The 23,200-nt window shown below is 39.6% G+C and overlaps 1 protein-coding gene across 1 annotated transcript in view; it reads right to left on the bottom strand.

The window, feature by feature from the left end:
• Positions 1-23,200, bottom strand: part of SH3BGRL2 (SH3 domain binding glutamate rich protein like 2) — a 68,042-nt gene that overhangs the window by 4,697 nt on the left and 40,145 nt on the right. The window contains exon 3 of the mRNA XM_010586572.3: positions 1,355-1,435. Within this exon, the coding sequence (XP_010584874.1) occupies positions 1,355-1,435 (81 nt within the window). The remainder of the gene's footprint in view (positions 1-1,354; positions 1,436-23,200) is intronic.

The raw sequence follows: 23,200 nt of genomic DNA, 5'->3' as shown, positions 1-23,200 counted from the left end.
TGAAAAGAGTTTTAAGAACCTTTAAATACTACATGTGTGGGTTTTGCCTCTGCTTAAACCATATGCATGGAAACCACCCACAACCATCTGTGGACTTGCTGATGTAAAAACAAAGCAAGATTTCACATCGCCTATGTACTGCAGGTGCTGCTGTGTAATTTATATTATCAACGGTCCCTGCCTTCCTCCCACAGGTATTCCAGAGGTGGTACAAATCCTTAGTAGCCTCAGAAGAACCTATTACTCACGGACATCAAAGTTCCTAGCAGTGTACTTTCATTTCAATTCAGTGTTAAAAACAGATCCTTTAGAATTTAGTCTTGATTTGAAATACAGTCAAAACCTCGATTACTATGTATTTAAAGACTACAAGAAAACACATCAAAAATGTTAACATGGTTATCTCTCAGTACTGGGATAGGGTGATTTTTATTTTATACTTTCTATATTTCCCCAATTTTTCTAAATGAGACTAAGTTACTTTCATAATCAGAAAAAAATTAGCATTTTAGAAGGGAATAATAATCATATTAGCTTATTTAATAAAGAAACATGTTTTCTTATTTTGAAAGTGATCCCATATGCTCCACAAAGTTCTGATAATTGACATCATTTCTAGAACTGAACATTAGAAAGGTATGGGTCTTCTATGTTTTCTACAAAAAAAACATGTGACATAATTATTTGGCTTCAAAAACATGTTGATTAGCTTATGAATTGCAGCATTTTTTTTTCAAAGTTATTGCAGACCATCTCCCCTTCAATGTAAATAAGTTAAACATGCAAAAGACTCTAAAAATATGGCTTTGATTCTGCTACTTAAAAAAAATGTAAAGTAATGTAAACTTAGGATTTTAAACAGAAAGTACCTACTGCTTTTTGCTACCTTAAATTCTTCTTCAAAGAGTGGGGTATAAATCATAAATAAACTAATATTCAAATATGCAGCAACAATTAAAAAATGGCAAGAGTGAAGGAAAAAACAGGCTTCTTTGTGTGTTTTAACACTATTGGCATTTGCCACTGAGTTGATTCCGACTCACAGGGACCTTTTGTGACAGAGAAGAACTGCCCCATAGGGTTTTCTTGGCTGTAATCTTCATGAAAGCAGATCGCCAGGTCTCTCCCCCATGGAGCCACCAGGCGGGTTTGACCTGTCAACATTTCAGTTAGCAGCCAAGCACTTAACTATTGCACCATCAGGACTCACATTAGACAGTCTCTAATTATACATTTCAGAAAGTTTAAGCTAAAAATTTAGGAGACTATAAATGCATCGCATTGACATGTTCAACCCTAAGAACAATTCAAGAAAGATGAATCCTAAAATGAGAATAAGAAAACATTTACTTACCGTAGATGCCAACCGAGGTTTCAGGCCTAAGAATGAGAAGACTGTGTTGCTTTCCTTTGATTCAAAAAAAGTGTCATAATCCTAAAAAATGGGGAGGAGAAAATAAAATCAATAAACAAAAGCAAACAATTATCTTTAGAGTTTTCAACAAATTCTTGTTGGAAATTAAAAAAATTTACCATTGCTCTGCCCAGACTAGGGAAGAGCTACATACATCTTGGGTTTAATCTACTTGAGCTTAAAAATTATTTTGAGTATGATGATGAATGTAACATGTTTTTAATGCAAGGCTTGTGACAGGATTAAAATGTAAAACACTGGACAACAGAAATGAAATAGAAACACATTCCTTTCCCTTTGTGTGCCAAACTAACATTTATCTATGTGGAATCACCTATTATTTTACTCTAGGATTTCAATATGGAAGGCTGCCTCCCAAGTCCACTCTTGATGTTGTTATCTAGGGCTTTAAAAAAAAAAAAAAAATTACTAGATAAACAGAAAGCCGTAAGGTCTCCACGTGTCAATGTATCTCTTCTGCTTTTGAAGTTTTCTACATTCTTTTAGACTATGTCTTCAGAGAGAATAAAAAACAGCAAATAAAACTAGAGGAAACTATAGTCCCTATAATATTTATCTTTTTAAAAAATTTTTTTTATTGTACTTTAAGTGAAAGTTTACAAGTCAGTCTCTCACACAAAAATTTATATACACCTTGCTATACTCCCGGTTGCTCTCCCCCTAATGAGGCAGCTCACTCCTTTTCTCCACCCTGTATTTCCACGTCCATTCAGCCAGCTTCTGACCCCCTCTGCCTTCTCATCTCTCCTCCAGACAGGAGCTGCCCACATGGTTTCACTTGTCTACTTGATCCAAGAAGCTCACTCCTCACCAGTTATCATTTTCTATCTTATCCAGTCCAATTCCTGTCTGAAGTGTTAGCTTTGGGAATGGTTCCAGTCTTGGGCTAACAGAAGGTCTGGGGAACATGACTTCCAGGGTTCTTCTACTCTCAGTCATACCATTAAGTCTGGTCTTTTTACAAGAATTTGAGGTCTGCATCCCACTGCTCTCCTGCTCCCTCAGGGGTTCTCTGTTGTGTACCCTGTCAGGGCAGTGATCGGTTGTAGCAGGGCACCATCTAGTTCTTTTGGTCTCAGGCTGATGTAGTCTCTGATTTATGCAACCCTTTCTGTCTCTTGGGCTCATAATTGGCGTTCATTCTCCTTTGCTCCAGGTGGGTTGAGACCAATTGATGCACCTTAGACAGATACTTGCCAGTGTTTAAGACCCCAGATACCACTCTCCAAAGTAGGATGCAGAATTTTTTTTAATAGATTTTATTATATAACATTTACCTTTGGGTCAAACAGGGAATTTTTTTTTTTTTCCTCCCTCTTCCTACTTTCATAAAATAAGCAATGAATGAATTCTGGTTCATCAAATGTTTCTTCTTTTAAAGTTTGCATGTATAATATTGCACAGTTTCTAAGCTGACAGAGAGCAGCCTTAAAATTTCTTGGAAGTCCTTTGGACAACTTCATTCTAAAGCTGAATATCGTAAACAGACAACAATCACAGGCACTTATTAGGCACTTGCTCTGTGCCAGGTGCTTCATAAACATTACATCATTTAATTTCCGCCACAGCTGACCAGGTTTTGCAGGTGAGCTCACAGCAAAGAAATACGCTGCCCAAGTTTCACAGTCAATAAGTGGGAAAGTCAAGATTTGGGCTCAAGTCTCACTGACTTCAAAATTCATGCTTTTTTGAACTCTACGATACTGCCCAAGAGGAAACAAGGTATTGGACACCCAGATTTGAAGAAAGTCCTTTATATCTAAAGTTAAAATACCATATTACTGAGCTATACTCAACTGGGGACAGTACAGAATAAGAATATTTCTTAAAGTTGAAATAAAATTGTAAATTTTTACAATTGCATTTAAACTTAAATTTCCCGAAATTTGCTTGTAACATTGTTCGTATATGCAGGGCACTTAGAAACTATAATAGATGTATAAATTTTAAAAGCTCACAATACTTAAGGATATAATTTTTTCAATATAAATCTTCTCAGCCTCTGCATAAATTGTAATGCTTCATTATTTGAGTCATTAAAATAACTGAAGCATATGAATATGATAAAAGTATATAGCATATATTTTATACACAATGAAAGTACCAAATTAGTGACATTTCCCTACATTGCTACGCCTATTTTTATAATTTCTGATACAGCTAATTACCTCATCCTTTGTGTCACAGGTGTGTGTAGTATTGTTACTACTGTAGCACCTACTGCAACAATTTGTGTTTCTGACCTACCAACATGTGCTCCATAAGAGCAGGGTCCATTTCTAGCTGTCAATACCAGCACGTAGCACAGAGTTAGATGCATAGTTGGCACGTAAATATAAATAGTGCACAAATAATTGAATGAGTGAATGACTATTCTGTAGTGCAAAGATGGTATTTGTATTAATTCATTTTATAACTTTATGGTTGTATAAACAGAATCTGTACAAAATGGTGTGTTCCTCTCTGTTCATTTTTGATGGTGTTTTAATGAAAACATTGGCAGAAGCTTCTGCTTCCTTGTTGCTGAGATGCAAAAGCGCCCTTGGGGTGGTACTCCAGCATCTCTGATCGAGGTTCTATCACGTGCCTCGGTCAAGAGGCCATGATGACAAGAAGATGGCAGACCTGAGAAAAAAATTTCTGTGGAAAAATCAGAAAATAAACCTTGCCTGTGTTATCAACTCCTCCTTATCCATGGCCACTCACTCCTTTATAGAAACAGCACTCTTCAGGTCTGCCACTGTCCCGGTATTTCTCTAGTTCCGTAGTAAAAGGAGGTACCATGGGCAATCACTGATACAAAGGGCACATGTAACAACCAATCTACATTCAGTCTGTTTGACTCTACCTCTCTATATATATTTCAAATGACCAGAAACACTTCTTTTATCTCCTTCCCTTGTGTAATTAACATTTTATTCCCATTACTGCTTTTAGGATCCATCTATCCATCCACCCATCCAACCATTCATTGATCTATTTGTATGCCAGAATCATTGAGCCCTAAGAATCCATTGCTGAACCAAGCCAAAAGCATCACAAGTTGAATTCTGTATAGGAGTCAACACCTGCCAAGTGAAGATTTGCTTCTTGCAAAGCATGCCCCATTTGATTAAAAATCTTTGAATTATTTGATTTGGTGTAGAGATTCTCTTGTCCAAAAGTTTTAGAACATTGAGTCTCATGTGGTTTTGAATGCCACTGTGATTTTAAGTCACAGTCACCTCAGCCTGAGGCTTTGCACTGGCTGCTCCTTCTACAGATCTTCACATGGTTCCCTCCTTCTGTCACTCAGGATAAGCCCTAATGCCAGTCACCCCTGCAGAGAGGCCTTCCGTGACCATGCCAAGAAGGAACAATGCATTTGAAGAGGGAGGCTCAGTAAAGATCTCTATGAAAAATGGCATTTAAGTTAATATCTGAAGGATGAGTAGAGTGACCCAAGTCAAGGGTTTAGACAAGGTCATTCAGGGCGGGGCTCAGCCCTGGTGGAGACCAAAGCTGGCAGGTTTACCAAGGATTGGCATATGTCAGCCAAGAAAAAGATTTTGAATTTTATCTTAAGTGCAAAAGAAAATCATGTAAGGATTTTGAGCAAGGGAACACCATGGTCTAGTTTCCTTTAAGAAAATACTTAAGTCAACTGTGTGGAGAATGGTTTGGGGAGGTGGAGGGCAAGGAGGGAAGCAGAGAGAAAGTGGACAGATTGAAATATATTCTGAAGGTACAATTAATCATACTTGGTTATGGATTTGGTGTGGGAAGCTAGGAAGAAAGAATTAAAATAGCCCTGAGCTTACTGACTTTATGGAAAAGACCAGAGAAGAAGCAAGTTTGAGGGGAAGATTGGAGTTGAGTTTGGACAAGTCTGAGAAATTGTATGAGACATCTGACTGGAGAAGATATCAACTGGACAGTTGGAGGCTTCTAATTAGGCATGTGATCTAGGATACTAGAGTCTCATATCATTTTATATCAAGTATAAGAAAAGGAGGAAGACTCATTAACAACCTACAATATGCAGATGACACAACCTTGCTTGCTGGAAGTGAAGAGGACTTGAAGATCAAAGATTACAGCCTGGAGTATGGATTATACCTCAACATAAAGAAAACAAAAGTCCTCACAACTGGACCAAAAAGCAACATCATGGTAAGTGGAGAAAAGACTGAAGTTGTCAAGAATTTCATCTTACTTGGATCCACCATCAATACTCACGGAAGCAGCAGTCAAGAAATCAAAAGACACATTGCACTGGGCAAATCTATTACAAAAGACCTCTCTCAGGTGTTGAAAAGCAAAGATGTCAGCTTGAAAACTAGGTGTGCCTGATCCAAGCCATGGTATTTTCAGTTGTCTCATAAGCTTGCAAAAGGTGGGCAATGAATAAGAAAGACAGGAGAAGAATTGATGCCTTTGAATTATGGTGTTGGCAAAGAATATTGAATATGCTACGGACTGCCAGAAGAACAAACAAATCTGTCTTGGAAGAAGTACAGCCAGAATGCTCCTTAGAAGCAAGGATGGCGAGACTATGTCTCACATACTTTGGACATGTTATCAGGAGGGATCAGTCCCTAAAGAAGGACATCATACTTAGTAGAGGGTCGGCAAAAAAGAGGAAGACCCTTAACAAGATGGACTGACACAGTGTCTACAACAATGGGCTCAAACATGACAGTTGTGAGGATGGCACAGGACCAGGCAGTGTTGCGTTCTGTTGTACATAGGGTTGCTATGAGTCAGAACTGATTTGACAACACCTAACAACAATGACAAGAAAAAGGGACCCCTGGTGACGCAGTGGTTAAGTGCTACAGCTGCCAAACAAAGGGTTGTTAGTTCAAACCCACTAGCCATTCCTTGGAAACCCCAAGAGGCAATTCTGCTCTGTCCTACAGGGTCACTAGGAGTTGGAGTCGACTCAACAGCAACAGACAGAAAAGAAAAACTATGATCCTAACTATGTCACAAATCATACAGGTCTAAGTTTGATGTTAGGAGCCCTGGTAGCACAATAGTTAAGTGCTTGGCTGCTAACCGAAAGGTCAGCGGAAAAAAACAAAACCAAACCCACTGCTGTCAAGTTGATTCCGTCTCATAGCAAGCCTATAGGACAGAGTAGAACTGCCCCATAGGGTTTCCATGACTCCAATCTTCACAGAAGAAGACTGCCACATCTTTCTCCTGCGGAGTGGCTGGTGGGTTTAAACTGCCGACCTTTCGGTTAGCAGCTGAGCACTTAATCACTGTGTCACCAGAGCTTGTTTGATGTACAGTATAGGCAAAATCCCTTGAACTGAAAATACCGTTACAAGCATTTTTTTGTTACAAAGCTATTTCCAAATACTTGAGTTACATCTCAGTGATCTGGGTTCAAGAATAATCCTGTTCAATACATACTTTCTCTACCTGGTGATTTGCTGTTTGTATTGAATGTGGTAACAGAAGAGAGCTAAACTCCAGCTACATTTATTCCATCTTTTTATATATGAAAATTAGTGTGCTTGTTCCTCTCTGTAACATATTCTGTCTCCATTCAGAATTTAGTATTCACTAAATACTTTTTTGAAATCTTATTCACAGCCACGGTTCAAAATAAATTCGTATCTCTAGTTCTCACCTCTCCTCTGAGCTCTGGTTCCATAGAAGCATCTGCTGATAGACTCTTAAATATAACTTTAAACCATAATTCATGATCTTCCACCCCACCAGCTCGATCTCTCAGAGAATGGCACCACCATCTAACCGACTATATAGGCCAGAAACCAAGGCATCACAGGTCTCCTCTCTTTCCTCAACTGCTAATATCTTAAAAAACAATTGCTATCAACTTCCAACTCATGGCAACCCCACACGTGCCAGAGTAGAACTGTGCTCCACAGGGTTTCCAATAGCTGATTTCTCCAAAGTAGATCACCAGGCCTTTCTTCTGAGGTACCTCTGGGTGGACTGGAACCTCCAACCTTCCGGCGAGCTGCCAAGCACATTAAGCATTTATGCTACCAGAGACCTAACTATCTTACATATCCTTTTAACCTCTCCATTTTTCTACATCTGTCTCCATCACCCTAATACAGGCTACACCTCCACAGGAGTACTCCAACTTCTCAGCCCTGGTCAAATCGCATGTATTTCCAAATCATTATCCTAAGAAAGGACAGAGAGATCTTATTAAAAGGCAAATTTGATCACATCGCCCTCTGCTTAAATCCCTTTAAGACTTTTCATTACTCTTATAATACAGATTAAAACCCTTATTGTAGTATCAAAGGCCTTAGATGATGTGGCCCTGACTAATTCATCAGGATCGAGGAGAAGTGGGATCTTATACTTCTACCTGTACCACACATTGTCTCATCCAGATTCATTTCCGGGAAACCGAGTGGTGTACATGCTCGGTCAACTGTGAATGTGATGTCCACCAGTCTGCTACATGAATTATATGACCTGGATCAACTTATTTAACCTCCTTAGACTCAGTTTCTTCCCCTCTGTATCAGATATCACCAAAGTCCCATGAAGCTCCAGAGTACTATGAAATAATGGACATCTAGTGGAGGTGCTCTGAAACTGACTGTTAGCTATGCTCAGGTGTGAAGGCCAGCCTAGGTATTCTTGTTATTAGAGATACCTGTGTGAAAAGTTTATCCCTCTCCTGTTTAACTGAACAGGAAAGGGAAGAGATAACATGAGAGGAAAAAACTGAGACTAGTGACTTAGTCATTAAAATGCTGGTCCTGTTCTTGAGTTTTGAAAGGCCTTTATGTATCTCAACTTGATTAATAATCTCTGATGTCAGTCTGACATGCAGGAATGAAAAAACTAATAATGTAAGAAATAAAAAATGGGAAACATGGGCTCATTCAATAAGTCTGAATTTTACTTTCAAAAGACTGAAGTGGTAAAGTGAAAATAACGTACATATGAAAGCGCAAAAGGCAAGTTACAATGAAGCTTAGCTTTTGTATTTCAGGTTTCAATGTTTATATTAAAAATCTCAATCTTAAAATAATTACAATTCCTCTGTAAAAACAGTGTGGGGGACGTGTCTGACCTCCTCTGACTTCATAAGGGGGAAGGAGAATCAAGACCAACAGCCGAAGGCTGATTCCTATAAGGCGGAAGTCAGACATGCCTCCTCTCTCCACTGTCCTTACCAAATCTGACACCAACCGTCCTTCCCACCCTCTACTACCTCTGCTGGGCTGGATAATTCATTGCAATGTCCACACAGAACTCACAGATAATTCTCACAATTATACGGCTTATTAGAAAAATTACAGGTTAAAATTCAGGCTCAGCAACACTCAGGATACAGTTCTTCCAACACGACAGCCTCTTTTCAGCTGTGCTCGCAGGTACACCTCTCTCTGGCCCTAGGCCTATGCCCTGCTCGGGCAAGTCTTAAAAACTTCTTTAGCCCCTGCCAATAAGTCCCCAGAGGCACTCCGCTTTCTCACTCTGTGGGCCAGGAAGCCCACTGTGTGGTCTCCTGCCAGACTCTCCTGCCACTGCTTCTCACTGTCCTCAGGGTTACAGTTTGCTCTCTCTGGATCTCTGGTTCCAGGGGCTTCTCAGCACAGAGATCCAGGTCCAAAGGACACATTCTCCACTTCTGGCTATTCTTCCTTGGTGGTGGTGGGAGCCTCTCTTTACCACCTTTGGGGTGGCTCATTTCAAGCCCGGCAGGGTAGCAAAGCTGACCTATCCCTTTGGTGGGCCACAATTACCCTATCACACTGTCCCGCCCTATCACTTTGGAGGAAGTTACAAAACCCTGGCAAGAAAGGCCACATAAAAGTGATCCATCGCACTGCACCTTCAAATCACAAAATTGAAAATAAGATGAACTCTCATGAGCAAGTTTCACATATGTGTGTGTATATATATGTATAATATATAGAGAAAATATGTAACACTATCAGTAATGCACTTATCCACGTTGAACAAAACTATTCTCATAAGTTTAAGTCACCAACAAAGATATTTTGAAATTTCAGATACTTAGTAATCTCAGAATGGCAACATTTCTTACTTATAAAAACTGCTCTTACTCTATAAGTCTTTAACTCAGTGTCACATCACCACTGGTATGGGGGCTTCTTACCTGCATGTTTGAATTGGATCCACTCGTCAGTTTAGAAATTTTTAATTAAGGTAACCAACTCCTTCCAAAGTTACAAATAGAAAAATTTAGTAATTAACTCTAAAAGCAGAGCGATTTAAAGAAAATCATTCTTAAAAGTCAATGTTAGAACAATACCTAGCACATAACCCACTGCCGTGGAGTCGATTCGGACTCATAGTGACCCTACAGGACAGAGTAGAACTGCCCCGTAGAGTTTCCAAGGAGCACCTGGCGGGTTCGAACTGCCAACCTTTTGGTTAGCAGCGGTAGCACTTAACCGCTACACCACCAGGGTTTCCACCTGGTACATACAAAGATATAAATATTTGTGAAGTAGATGAATGAGATGTGCTTGCTAATTAATGACTAACATGCCAGTGTTTGGAAACCCTGGTGGCATAATGGTTAAGTGCTACGACTGCTAACCAAAAGGCTGGCAGTTCGAATCCACCAGGTGCTCTTTGGAAACCCTGTGAGGCAGTTCTATTCTGTCCTATACGGTCGCTATGAGTCAGAATCGACTCAATGGCAACAGGTTTAGTTTTTTGTTTTTGTTTTTTTTAATGCCAATGTTTTAGGTAATAGTATGCTCCCAGAAAACCCAGTGCCGTCTAGTAACATAAATTTGAGTGAATCCTATTTTTACTTTATTACCTACTGGTTTTAAAGAATTGTGTTTAAAAAAAAAAGCTTTGGTCCAATCAAAAGCTTTGGTCCAATCAAAAGCTTTGATTGGCCTGATGAATCCTAAAGAATGCAAGAGAAGAAGTTATTTCCTTTGTAATGTTTAGGCAATGAGTAGGTGATTGGTAACTTAAAATCTATGACTTCTTAATCGTTAATAGCTCCTTTCAGAGATAATAAATTGTATGATGTGAAACAATTTAAAAGCAATGTAGTGTTAGGAGTTTTAAAATTGTTAATGTAAGTTCTTATAGCTTTAGACATTCTCCAATTAAAAAATATATTCTGCTTTCTTATCAAATTTGTTTCACTTGTCAGGTTTATATTTTTTTAAATACATCGGGTTCCTACCAAAAGGATAAAAGCATTGCATATTAAAAACTCACTATAAAGTTTCTAAATAAGTTTGCTGAATTCCTTCTAGTCAAAGGCACTCTGAAGTGTTTGTAAATACAGGTCTGCAAATTACACATTTCAGGACAATCAACTGTCTGTAACTATAGAATATAATGTGAATAGTTAATATCTCCTTTGGAAAAGGGGAAAGAAAAACCTGAACCAGTTGCCACTGAATTGATCCTGACTCATGGCGACCTCATGTGTGCAGAACAGAACGGCTCCATAGGGTTTTCAAGGCTATAACTTTTCAGAAGCAAATCACAAGCCTGTCTTCTAAGGTGCCTCTGGGTGGATTTAAACCTCCAACCTTTCTGTTAGTAGTTAAGCACTTAACTGTATATGCCACCCAGGGACTCTTGGAGAAGGGTACAAATATACAAATCATATTCAAGAAAAAATACCCAGTTTCAGAAGCTGGGATATTTTCACTACATTTAAGACCAAGGGCGAAAAATATACTGTTTCTAGTGCCAACTTTAGAAAAGAAAAATTTTACGAGCTGTACAGATATTAATATAACCCAGCACTTACTCACCAAGGTAATACTCATCTGAATACTGTAATATTAAGGTCAAAGCAAGCTAAAGAGCTATTTAAAAAATAAATTAAAACAAGGGGAAAAAAAGCTTCTATCACCTATACTCCTGTTTGTATTCCAATGCAAACCAATGTTAGAGACATTCATAAGCTTATCCTAAGATCTATAACAGGTACAGTTAACAATAGTCTCATTCTTCCACAAAACTCACTTAAGGACATTATTCCTGCACTCCGATTAGACTATTATGGACTAGACGAGCATTTGAGACAAAGACCTTAAAAGCTCTTTGCCCTTTTACTATTCCCTAAGAACAGTGAGGAAAACCCACAGCAGTCACTCTGAAAAGCTGCACTGCTTCCCACGGCTAAGTTGATGACAATTAAGTGACAGACCATATTATTCCCACAAGGCAAAGGCATAACCAAACAGAAGGCTGCGGGGAACAAAAACAACACGTGGCTTACCAGGAAAGGTGGCAGCAATCAGTTCTAAATGGGCCAAGGTAAACTGGGTTTACCTAAGAGATGAAAACCTAAAAAAAAATTTTTTTTGAAGCCTGTAAGAGTTGCTGCTGCTGCTTAAAATGGGCAGAAGTTCTTTCTTAGTTTTCTTTCAAGCCTGAGGGTAGCCTCTGAACAGAATTTCTTGATTTAGTGGTTAAGGATCATTAATGCTATATTCTATTTTATGAAATCTTGATACTGAAGGAAAAAATAGTTGACAGTTCCAATCCTGGCAGGAAAGGTAAGATGTAGTTGTCAGCTTCGCTCAGCAATTTTTCTGCCAAATGGCAAAAATATGAGCAAGCTGAAAGCTGAGGATTTTAAATTCCTAACTCATGTTTAGGAGCCCTGGTGGAGCAGTGGTTTAAGTGTTTGGCTGCAAACCAAAACCGCAGTTCGAAACCACCAGCTGCTCCTTGGAAACCCTGTGGGAGACAGTTCTACTCTGTCCTATAGGGTCACTATGAGTCGGAATCGACTTGACAGCAACGGGTTTGGTTTTTTATTTTTTTGGAACTCATGTTTAGTATTTCTGACTATACTGGTTCGAGATGGCAGAGTAATCAAATCATCTACTTCCCCTCCCACCCAAGCATCAATTGATACTAGAGTGGAGAAATTTTTTGTGCTAAACACAGGAAATGGAACAAGCAATAAAAATTTTTAATACCTGGAATACATAAAACAAACAGGACTAGACCAATGGAGAAAAAAGCAGGGGAAAACCACAGCCCAAAGTAAGAGAAGAGCAACCTTCTCAAGGAATCCCCAAAGAAACTGCAAATCTGAGATAATAAGTACAGTGAACTGGAGCAGCTGTGATGGGGGAATCATCAAAGTGATAAAGAAGTATAATGTAATGGCTACACCAGTCAGTCCTTTCCCCAGTGTAGACAGAGCTTCCAAGAAATGCTCTCAAAAGAATGTTGACTGCCTACCTGCTGAAAACTCCCCAAGAAGCTCTAGGGGTCTGAGAGAAGACAAGAGCCTGTGATCACTCTGGGCCCCACAAAAGACACCCAAAAAAAACCAAACCCATTGCCGTCGATTCCAATTCATAGCAACCCTACAGGACAGAACAGAACTGCCCCACAGTTTCCATGGTTGTAATCTTTACAGAAGCAGAGTGCCACATCTTTCTCCTATGGAACAGCTGGTCGGTTAGAACTGCCAACCTTTCCATGAGCAGCCAAGCACCTAAGCACTGAGCCACCAGAGCTCCTTCACATCAGATACAGAAGGGGAAAAGATGGAAAGAAAACTGATCCTAGAGGGACACACATCGAAGTCTTTTGCTGTCTAAGGTTCTCCTTTCTTTAGCACCGAGGGGTTTGAGCCTGCTTCTCTGCTACCATTCACCCACTTACACAGTCTTATTTAGCCCACAGGGTTTCCAAGGAGCAGCTGGTGGATTCGAACTGCCAACCTTATTGTTAGCAGCCTAGCAGCCAGGGTTCCTTGTTTTGTTTTGTTATTCAAAGGGTAGAGCCCTGATGGTGCAGTGGTAAAGAGACAGCCTGGTAACCAAAAGGTCAGTAGCTCGAATCCACCAGGTGCTCCCTGGAAACCCTACGGGGAAGTTCTACTCTGTCTATAGGGTCCCTATAAGTCAGAATCGACTCGACAGCAATGGGTATATGTGTATACTCAAAGGGTAACACGCCAGCAGAACTTTGGAGAAAACCCAACCCAGAGTCCAAAAAGAGGAAGAAAAAAACCAACAACAAAAGTGATTCTGGAAACAGTTTGCATTCCACTTTGGTGAGAGGTGTCTGGGGTCTTAAACACTAGCAAGCGACCATCTAAGATGCATAAATTGGTCTCAACCTACCTGGAGCAAATGAAGAACACCAAAGACACAAGGTAAATACAAGCCCAAGAGACAGAAAGGGCCACATAAACCAGAGACTACATCAGCCTGAGACTTGAAGAACTAGATGGTGCCTGGCTACCACCGATCACTGCCCTGACAGGGAACACAACAGGGAATCCCTGATGGAGCAGGAGAATAGTGGGATGCAGATCTCAAATTCTTGTAAAAAGACCAGGCTTAATGGTCTGACTGAGACCAGAGGGACCCTGACGGTCATGGTCCCTGGACCCTTTGATAGCCCAAGATTGGAACCATTTCCAAAACCAACTCTACAGACAGGGATTGGCCTGGACTATAAGACAGACAACTACGCTGATAAGTAGTGAACTTTGTGGCTCAAGTAGACACATGAGACTATGTGGGCGACTCCTGTCTGGAGGCGAGATGAGAAGAGGGCTCAGAAGCTGGTTGAATGGACATGGGGAATACAGGGTGGAGAGGAGTGTGATGCCTCATTACGGAGAGAGCAGCTGGGAGTGCACTGCAGGATAGGTATGGCTTTTTGTATGAGAGACTGACTTGATTGTAAACTTTCACCTAAAGCGCAATAAATACATTAAAAAAAAAAACTGATTCTGGGAAGCAAAGAAACAATTCAAAGAACTTAATAAACTTTAAAAACTGCTTTTAATTACTACTCTCCTTGGAGAGATTAAAGACACTGCATCCACAAAACAAGAACAAGCCTATCTTGAAAGGGGTGGCAAGAAACCAAACAACAAGAGACCCTGGAAATTAAATTTGACTGCGAAAATTTTAGTAAGTAGATTAAATAACAGAATGGAATAGGGCTTTAAACCAAGCTGGTGATCTAGAACATAAAAGTTGAGAATGCCTCCCAGAACCTAGAGCATCAAGACCAAGAAGTGGAAATTAAGACAAGTTAAGAGTAACGGAAGTCAGAACATGACAGCAAAAAGTTCATTAAAAAAAATCCTACAGGAAGATAAATGGAAAAGAGGGGAAAAATTCTAAGAAATAACAGAATAAAATTTCTCTAAACTGAAAAAAAAAAAAAAAAGTTTCTAGATTGAAATATCCCACGGATTTTTTTGGCAGAATAACTAAAAAAAAAAACCTGATGAAATTCCAGAACTCCAAGAAAATTATAACACCTTCCAGAAAGAAAAAATAAAATAATCTACCTATAAGATTCAAGTAGACTTTAAGTTGTTAGATCAATACCACCAATACAGAAGAGTAATGTTTCCTAAGGGAACTAATTTTAAATGTAGTTTTATATCTAGCAAAATTATCGATTGAGAATGACGGCAAAATAATGACTTTTTTTTTTTTAATGGAAGCATTCAGAACGTTTAGCGCATAGGCACACTATGTTAGTTTTTCCCTCCAGGATGTAGTCCAAGCAAATAAGCAAGAAATATAAGAAAGGGAAGATATGTCTCTTATATCTTTGCCAAATGAGTATGATGTGGAGTAAGTAAAAAAGGGTAATATGAATTAAGAGAATCCCTTGGATGTTGACACTTGTGTCATTCTCCTGTAAGCCACAGGGGTTTAGTATAATAGGATTATATGTCCTCCTCCAAGGGCTCACATTATTAACTAGTTCTTAGGGAATGGTATTTATGTAACAGTGTAAATGCTGATTTTATTGAGTTTAAAAATCTGAAAAGCTTTTTGTAAGTGAAGCATGGACAACTTATTACAGTGACAGAAGAGAATGTGGCTGTTATAAACTATCATGTGTGTGTTTATATCAAAATAGGGGAGAAATAAGAGAAGCTTTAAAAATGCCAATTTTTCTTCACCCTTTAAAGAAAAAAGTAAATAAATACAAATTTTAAAATCAAGAAATACAGATGTTAATATATGAAACACAGAATGGTAATAACTAGAAAAATACAAAACAGAACCTCTTGAAAGAGAGGCCATATATATAGAGCAGAAGGAAACTGACTTTTCGCTTTTGACCCTCCTACAAAACCAAACCACCCAGTGCCGTCAAATCAATGCTGACTCATAGCAACCCTACAGTACAGAGCAGAACTGCCCAACAGGGTTTCCAAGGAGCGCCTAATAGATTCGAACTGCTGACCTTTTGGTTAGCAGCCATAGCTCTTAAACACTACGCGACCAGGGTTTCTGACCCTCTTACAGGATTTAAATTGGTTTTTCTTTTTCCCATGAGAAGGTATCACTGTAATTAAAACAAATAAAACCAGTACATTTTTTAACTTGTAAGAGTAAAAAAAAAAAAAAAGTTCATGACCTGCCACCTTAGCCTGCAAACTAAGAATGGTTTTTACATTTTTAAAGTGTTATAAAACAAAACAAAAACACTGCAATGCTTAGTTTTATTATTGTGCTCCTTTTTTTAAAGTCTTGAATGGAAGCTTTTTTAATAGAAAAAAAATAATTTCTAACACTATTCCATTATTCTATCAAGAAAGTATCCCGAGAAGAAAGAAAATATCATACTGTAATAATGCACATGCATTTCAAGACAAGTACATGTCTTTCCTCTATTTTTATTTAATCCTTTGAGGAAAAACTTCTGTAATTATTCTGTCTTTTATACCAAGATGAAGCTTAATGTAAGCAAATATTAGCATAAGGTCTGTTATTTCCTAACAATAGCGCTGAGAAATCTAAAACCGTTTCTCACTAGCTTTGTGTCAAACAGGCCTTACTGTCGTAATCTAAAAAACCACTGTTGTCAAGTCGATCCTGACTCATAGCGACCCTACAGGACAAAGGAAAACTGCCTCACAGGTCTCCAAGGAGCAGCTGGTAGATTGGAACTGTTGACTTTTTGGTTAGCAGCACAGCTCTTAACCACCAGGGTTCTACTGTCTTAACAGATGTTTGCTATTTTCTCATTAACTTTAACTGCATAAGGCTGAGACAGAAAAATTTTAACAAAAAGAAAACTGGCAAATTTAGGTATTAAGTTATACTGCTAAGCATGGAATTGGGGTAGCCGCAAACTGTCTGGCTGAAGGTTTTCAATATTCACAGCACGAGCCATAATTTTTAGAAAAAGTCACACACACTTTGGTGATTCATCACTAAAGAATATACAGACAAACATCTCTGTAAAGGTGAAAGTGAGACATTAAACATTACAGACAAAAGAATAAAACCCAGGGTTATACAGAAGAGACACAACTGCAAAGAATATCTAATTAAACTGTTATGCTTTCAGGCACATAGCTTATCAGCAATCAGAGACAAACCGGAATCTACACCAACCCTTTCCTGTGGCTGTGCTTAGTTGCTATTGAGTCAATTCTGACTCAAGGTAACCCCATGTGTGCAGAACTGCTCCACAGGATCTTCAAGGCTGTGACCTTTCAGAAGCAGATTGCCAGGCCTGTCTTCTGAGGCACCTCTGGATGGGTTTGAATAACAAACCTTCCAGCTAGTAGTTGAGCGCTTAACCGTTCACGCCACCCAGCCACCTTTCCTACCACCCTATATGTCCCTTTCTGGTATCTGTGAGGATGCCATATAAGGCTATGTAATAAAACCTACGAAAGCCACATACCAGTCAGAGAAGGAAAAAGCAAATATTTTCCACTAAAGCAAGTGATAGAAAAGTAGTAAGACTACCATCTCAAGGGCAGAAAACGTGTGAGACCAGGAAAAACAATGAGTCCCATCAAGTTCCAGCTCTCACAGGTTTCACTGTATATGCCATTCACGGAAGACACCTGAAGAAGATTCTCCTTGATTAGATAAATGATCTTTTAGACAGAAGGCCTTGAAATATAGATTTTTAAATTCAGGTCAAAAGTTTCCAAAGAAAATTCTACCTGTGGGACAGATAGATGAGCTTCTAACGGGTAGTTTCCCAAATAGGTTTCACTGTATCTACGTTTAGAAGGCAGTTCAATAACCTTGCTTTTAACACATTCAGTTTTGACCTTTATTAATAAAACAGGAATGCAGCATGGTCAGGTCTAACAGACTTTAAATGCTCAGAACCTTGACAAGGCACGACCTAATAGAATGGGCTAGCCATCTGCTCAGGTGAAAATATTTGTGTGTGTATTCACCCATTCACATAACCGAGGTTTGTGAAGCAAGTTCCATGTTCCAGTATTCTTCTGGGTACTGAAGATAGGAAGATGAAATAGGCCACAGAACTTGCTGAAGGTGAGCACGAGGCATTCAGAGACCAGATGAAGACAAAGACATGTAAAAACAAATAAATTCCAGTACATGAAGATAAAAATCATAATAGCAGTAAAAAAGGCACAGGTGTATTGGAACTGGGGGAGGGGTGATATGAGAGAGAGAGATAGCTGCCATTGAGTGGACTCCAACTCATGGTGACCTGCGTACAATAGAACAAAATGTTGACTGGTCCTGTGTCACCCTCACAATTGCCAGCATGTTCAATCCCATTGTTGTGGCTACTGTGCCAATCCATCTCACCAAGGGTGTCCCTCACCCTCGCTGGCCTTCTACTTCACCAAACATGATGTCCTCCTCTAGTGATTGATCCTTACTGATGACAGGTCCAAAGCAAGCAAGTCAGACAACATTCTGTTGTAATTCGTAAGGTTGCAATGGTTAACTTACGAAAGTAGATTACCAGGCCCTTCTTCCTGTCTGTCTTAGTCCAGAAGCTATGCTGAAACCAATCTACCGTGGGTGACCCCGCTAGCATTTGAAATACTGGTACCATAGTTTCCAGCATCATAGCAAAATGCAAGCTACAACAGTATGATAAACTGACAGGTGGGTGATGGCCCAGTTTTTTTTTTTAATAACAAGGCATGTCTGAATTGAGTTTTGAGAGAAAAATAGGCCAGAATTATGTAAGAGGTCAAAATTCTGATAACCAGCTGGGTGTATGAGGTGAGGAAAATGGGTGTGGGGGTGATTTTCAAGGCTCTGCCTCGAGGCCCATGTAAAGTATCATGTGGACAAAGAGGAAAATTTGACACTTTAGTTTCCCTTTTTTTATTCTTGATTCTAAATGTACCACGAATGTTCTATTAACACATAATGACTGTAGACTGTCGGGCTACAACTTATGTCAAAGTTTCTGTCCATCATTATGTTCTACTCTATTCTCCCAGAAGATATGTCTCATTTTCATGAAGGAGATATGGGAAACAGCTAATCCAGCGTTTCTCAAATGTTGCTACCAAAGAGCCCCCAGAGACAAAAGAAAATAGAAAAGGACTGTCTAGAACAGGGGAAAAAGTATAGGGCCCAAGTGCTAAGAATAGTTTTAAGATTTTTATAGGGTTGATTACAGCCAAGAAAACCCTACGGGGCAGTTCTATTCTGTCACATGAGGCTGCTGTAAGTCAAAAATCGACTGGAAGGCACCTAACAACGACAACAGCAAAGAGTGAAACAAAAAACAAAGAATATATGTGACAGAGAAGTACATAACCCACAAAACTTAAAATATTTACTAGGTGGCCTGACCCCCTGATCTACAGGATTGGAGAATATATTTTGAAGCAGCCCCTGCAAATATCAAGTTTCTTTGAAGCCTTCTATTTTATCTATGGAAAAGTTGCATCTCACCCCACAATACAGTGTTTTGCTATTAAAAATATTGTATTTCGTAGGTGTGATCATTTCACACAAATCTTCAAATGGATACTCTGGGAAGACAGGCGTCTTTATTCTATGACTTTGGGCATTCGCAGACACTGAAAAACCTGGTTTTACCAGAGACACATATAATCATCTTGTTTTAATTTTTACTAGTTTTCATCTCACTAACTTTTTCTTGACCTTGAACCCAAATTCCATAGCTGCCAGTAGTAGCCCTTTGTATCTCAATAACAGTATACCCCAAAACATTTTTGTTGACAGAGGGCCCTAAGGACAGGAAGAGGAGTGGGAATAGCCTGTAATGAGAATGCACTTCCTAAAATAGCATTCATTTTAGTCACTCTACAGAACAGCTTGCTTTGTTTCCAGTGACTGGAAACAAACTAAATAGACCACAGTAGGGAGAAGATTAAGTTAATTATGATAATTCACTCAAGGGAATAATATGCAACCTCTAAAAAATAAGTTTACAATGACATGGAAACTAATTTTGTTAAAAAATAAAGCAGGGCACGAAGTGCTATATATAGTAGATCAAAAACTGATTTAAAAAATTTAAAGCTACTTATAAGAAAAAGAAAGGGTATATACCAAATGTTGGCAACCTTATTTGAAAAGCAAAACCGAGTGTTCCCCCTTCTTTCCTGTTCTCATTCTCAAATTTTCTCTACTTAGTGTATTTGTTTTAATATTGGAAAAAAGAAACATTAATAATAAAATACTGCTGACGATCAATTAATTCAGTATGAAAACCATTAACCATCTCTTTCCAACTTCTTGTGAGGCCTTTGACTGAAGACTGTTTCTTATGTTTGTGTGTGAGCACTTACAAAAAAACACAACAAGAGCAATCAGTCCAGGTTCTTGACTACAAGAACATATGTACACCTACTCCTCACTTATCAACATGGTTAGGTTCCAAAGACCAGGTCATTATGGGAAAATCAGCATCCTGCCAGTCGGGACCATGCCCGGTCTTCAATGGTGGGGTCCCCCCAGTTGCTTACTCCATGTCAGGAGCCACCGGTGCGGCTGGTGATGCATGTGGTGCGATAAGCCCCCTTCCCCACCACCTGGGTGGGAGGTTGAGGGTGGTGCTGGTTATAGTTGTGGGATGCCTGCTTCCTCTAGAATAGCAGGGGCCCACCATTACCTGGTTGTGCTCCAGGCCTCTGTGCAGACCCCTACCCCTTGCCTTTCTACCATCCTGCTCCCCAGCCCTGGAAGTGGCAGAGAGGCCTCTTTGGAAGAAGAGACTACTGAGTCCCCCACCCACCTCCTGCAACCCTAGCTCCCGCTGCCTCCTCACAGCCGCCCACCCTGCACTCTGGGCCCGGTCCAGTTCCTTCACCTGACTTGGGTGATACTGACGATGGCCCATGCAGCCTCGCTCCCTCTCACAAACCTCACTGCCTCCACTCATTCTGGCTCCTCATTAATAAGCACAATAGTCAGATTTTTTTTCTACTGTCATAAATGCAAAAGGTCGGATACAAAGTAAGCAATAAGTGAGAAGTAGGTGTATAATCTTTTGTTTTTGAATGAAACCTTATGTATCAGGGTGATTTGTAGAAGCTGATAATTAAGGGGGTAGTTTTTCCATGCTCAAAAAAAAAAAAAAGACTCCCAAACATTTAAAATTTATGATCTCAAACAATCTTTTCAAAAGTCTTACCAGGGATCCTTCGAAGAGAGAATAAAGTTGTAAAACCTTGAACATGAGGTCCTAAGCTTTCTAAAATCCAAATCAGAAAAGCCTAGGTGTTGGGGTGTTGACCTTTAGGACCTCATCAGCCCATTCTAAGAGGAGAGTCTTACTCATGATGGGTCACTCCACGGAATGAACAAGACGAGTCAGTCCAGGTTCTTGACTGAAAACAGGTGACAAGGGACACTAACAACTTAAGATAAAAGGAATTTGCTGGAGGGATATTGAGATACTCACAGAATCCACGATTACGCTGGAGAACCAGTTTTGAAAACAGACAGGAGCCTCAGTGCCTAAGTGGCCAAGAACAAACTCTAGCCCACCCCAGGATCAACCTCATCAGGACACCAGCCACTGCTTCCACTGGCCCCAGCACATCTCTGGATACTCACTGCCACTAATAACCTCCAACTGACCCTGTTTCTGTATCACCCGCCCTCAATGCTCAAATTCTGGGGTGGGAACAACAGATTGGTCATGCCACAGAGCTTCCATGCAGCAGGGAATTCCTCCTAAAAGGCAGGATATTTAAATCCTAAATAAGTTGGAATCGACTCGACAGCATCGGGGGTTAGAGAGAAAGCAATTGTCCACATTGGTTATAAAGTAGTTTAGCAGCTGCTTACTCTTTGTCTCACAAGCCTAACTCATCCAGTTTAAAATAAAGTAGTAAATTTCCAGCCAGTTACCAGAAATAGGAGACTCTGCAGGACTTTCTGAATCTTGTCACTTGAAATGTCGTAGGTTCCCACAGGTTAACCAAGCCGATGAGACCACTCACAAACTATCACTGGGTAAAGCAAGGTACATGGGGCAAGTGGGATGAATGAGGTCTATGGTTAGTTGCTCTCTAATGCTTTTGTCAAAGTGAAATTTACTTGACTTTAATAAGAACAGACATGGCCTTCAAATCCCCTGCCAGAACAGGATATAATGACATAGTGCATACACCAGCAGCTGCTGTCATCACCACCATGGGACTAACACTGCTCAAGCAGAGAAGATGCTACTTACTGGAAACAGTTTAATCAATAGGTAAGCCTCTAGCCAGCTCCCAGTCTACCTGAAAAATTTCCATAGACTCTGCAGGGCAAAGATACATAGGGATTTAGAAAGTCATAAAGAGGGGAAAATAAGAAGGTGTTAACTTCATTTTACATTACATTCTTGAACACAATCTTCTACTCAAAGGGCTCTAAAGGTTTCTGCTTTTATGGCAATAGAGCAAAGATGTCTCTACCCCCTCTCACTTGAAAAGTCAACAAAACTACAAAGGAGAATGAAAAAAAGAAACTCCACCCCTCATAAAACTAAGAGACATCTATGCTCTAAACCACACTTTTGCAGAAAATGGGTGGAGAAATGTTGAGGGACATTAGACAGCAAAGTGGTCAAACCTCAAATCTGCAGAGGGAGCATCAACAAAAAGCAAGCTGCAGGGCCCAGAAAAGGCCAGGAATTAGAGGCATCGGGCATTGCGAAGGTGAAGTGAGTGAGGAAAGGTAGAAATAGATTACTTGAAACTCCATTTAAAAAGGTAGACTCCCAGGGTACCTCCCTCCCCCTGTAAAAGGAGCTAAAAAATATATTATTAATAGACGTATTCAGGGAAGCAACAAACTTATAAACACCAGTACTGAAGAGCTTGGGAGTGAAAACAGGAAGGCCAAGTGAAAATGTGCATATTAGAATGTGAGACCCTCCAGCTCCCTCACCCTAGAGGTCCAGAACTCCAGTACCAGGCTGATATCTCCAAAGTTAGAGATTAAAAGACCATTCTCTGGAAAAATTAAACCATTATCAGAGAAAAGACCTACAATACTACCATCAGCATCTGCAACGAAGCTAACAGGTGACCCAGTCATCCCACAGTGAAGCTCACCAGGGACACACACAGTTTCTAGTCAGCTTTCTACGCCTCATGTCTTAAATGAATAAAAGACAAGGATCACTGGACATGTGAGGAAAGCCCTTCAGTCTTGAAAGAAAAGAGCAAAACAAAGGGGAAAAAAAGAAAATCAGTAGATACAGAAGCAATATTGGTAACAGAGGAAAAATTCAAAGAAATAGCATTTAATATCTCTACTGAGCAAAGATTTTACATTTGTATCATAAAAACACAAATTATTACAATGAAGAAAATCAGAGACTAAGAAAGGGAGGAAAAGGTTACATAAAAAAACTCAAAGAATTATTAGGTAAAGCTAAAATCTCCCAGAAAGTAGAATAAAAAGTCAAAGAGGCAGACCAGGAGGGGTGGGGAGGAGATAAGAAATTTAGAGGATTAATGTAAAGTCCAATATTGAATTAATAGGCACTTCAGAGAAAGAGAACAAGGAAAAAGTTGGGAAGAAAACTTCCAAAGAAATAAGAACATAT

Source organism: Loxodonta africana, chromosome 1, assembly GCF_030014295.1.
Source record: "Loxodonta africana isolate mLoxAfr1 chromosome 1, mLoxAfr1.hap2, whole genome shotgun sequence".
NCBI classification, from domain to species: domain Eukaryota; kingdom Metazoa; phylum Chordata; class Mammalia; order Proboscidea; family Elephantidae; genus Loxodonta; species Loxodonta africana.
The sequence above is the reverse complement of the archived record's forward strand: the minus strand, read 5'-3'. Positions and strand labels throughout refer to the sequence as shown.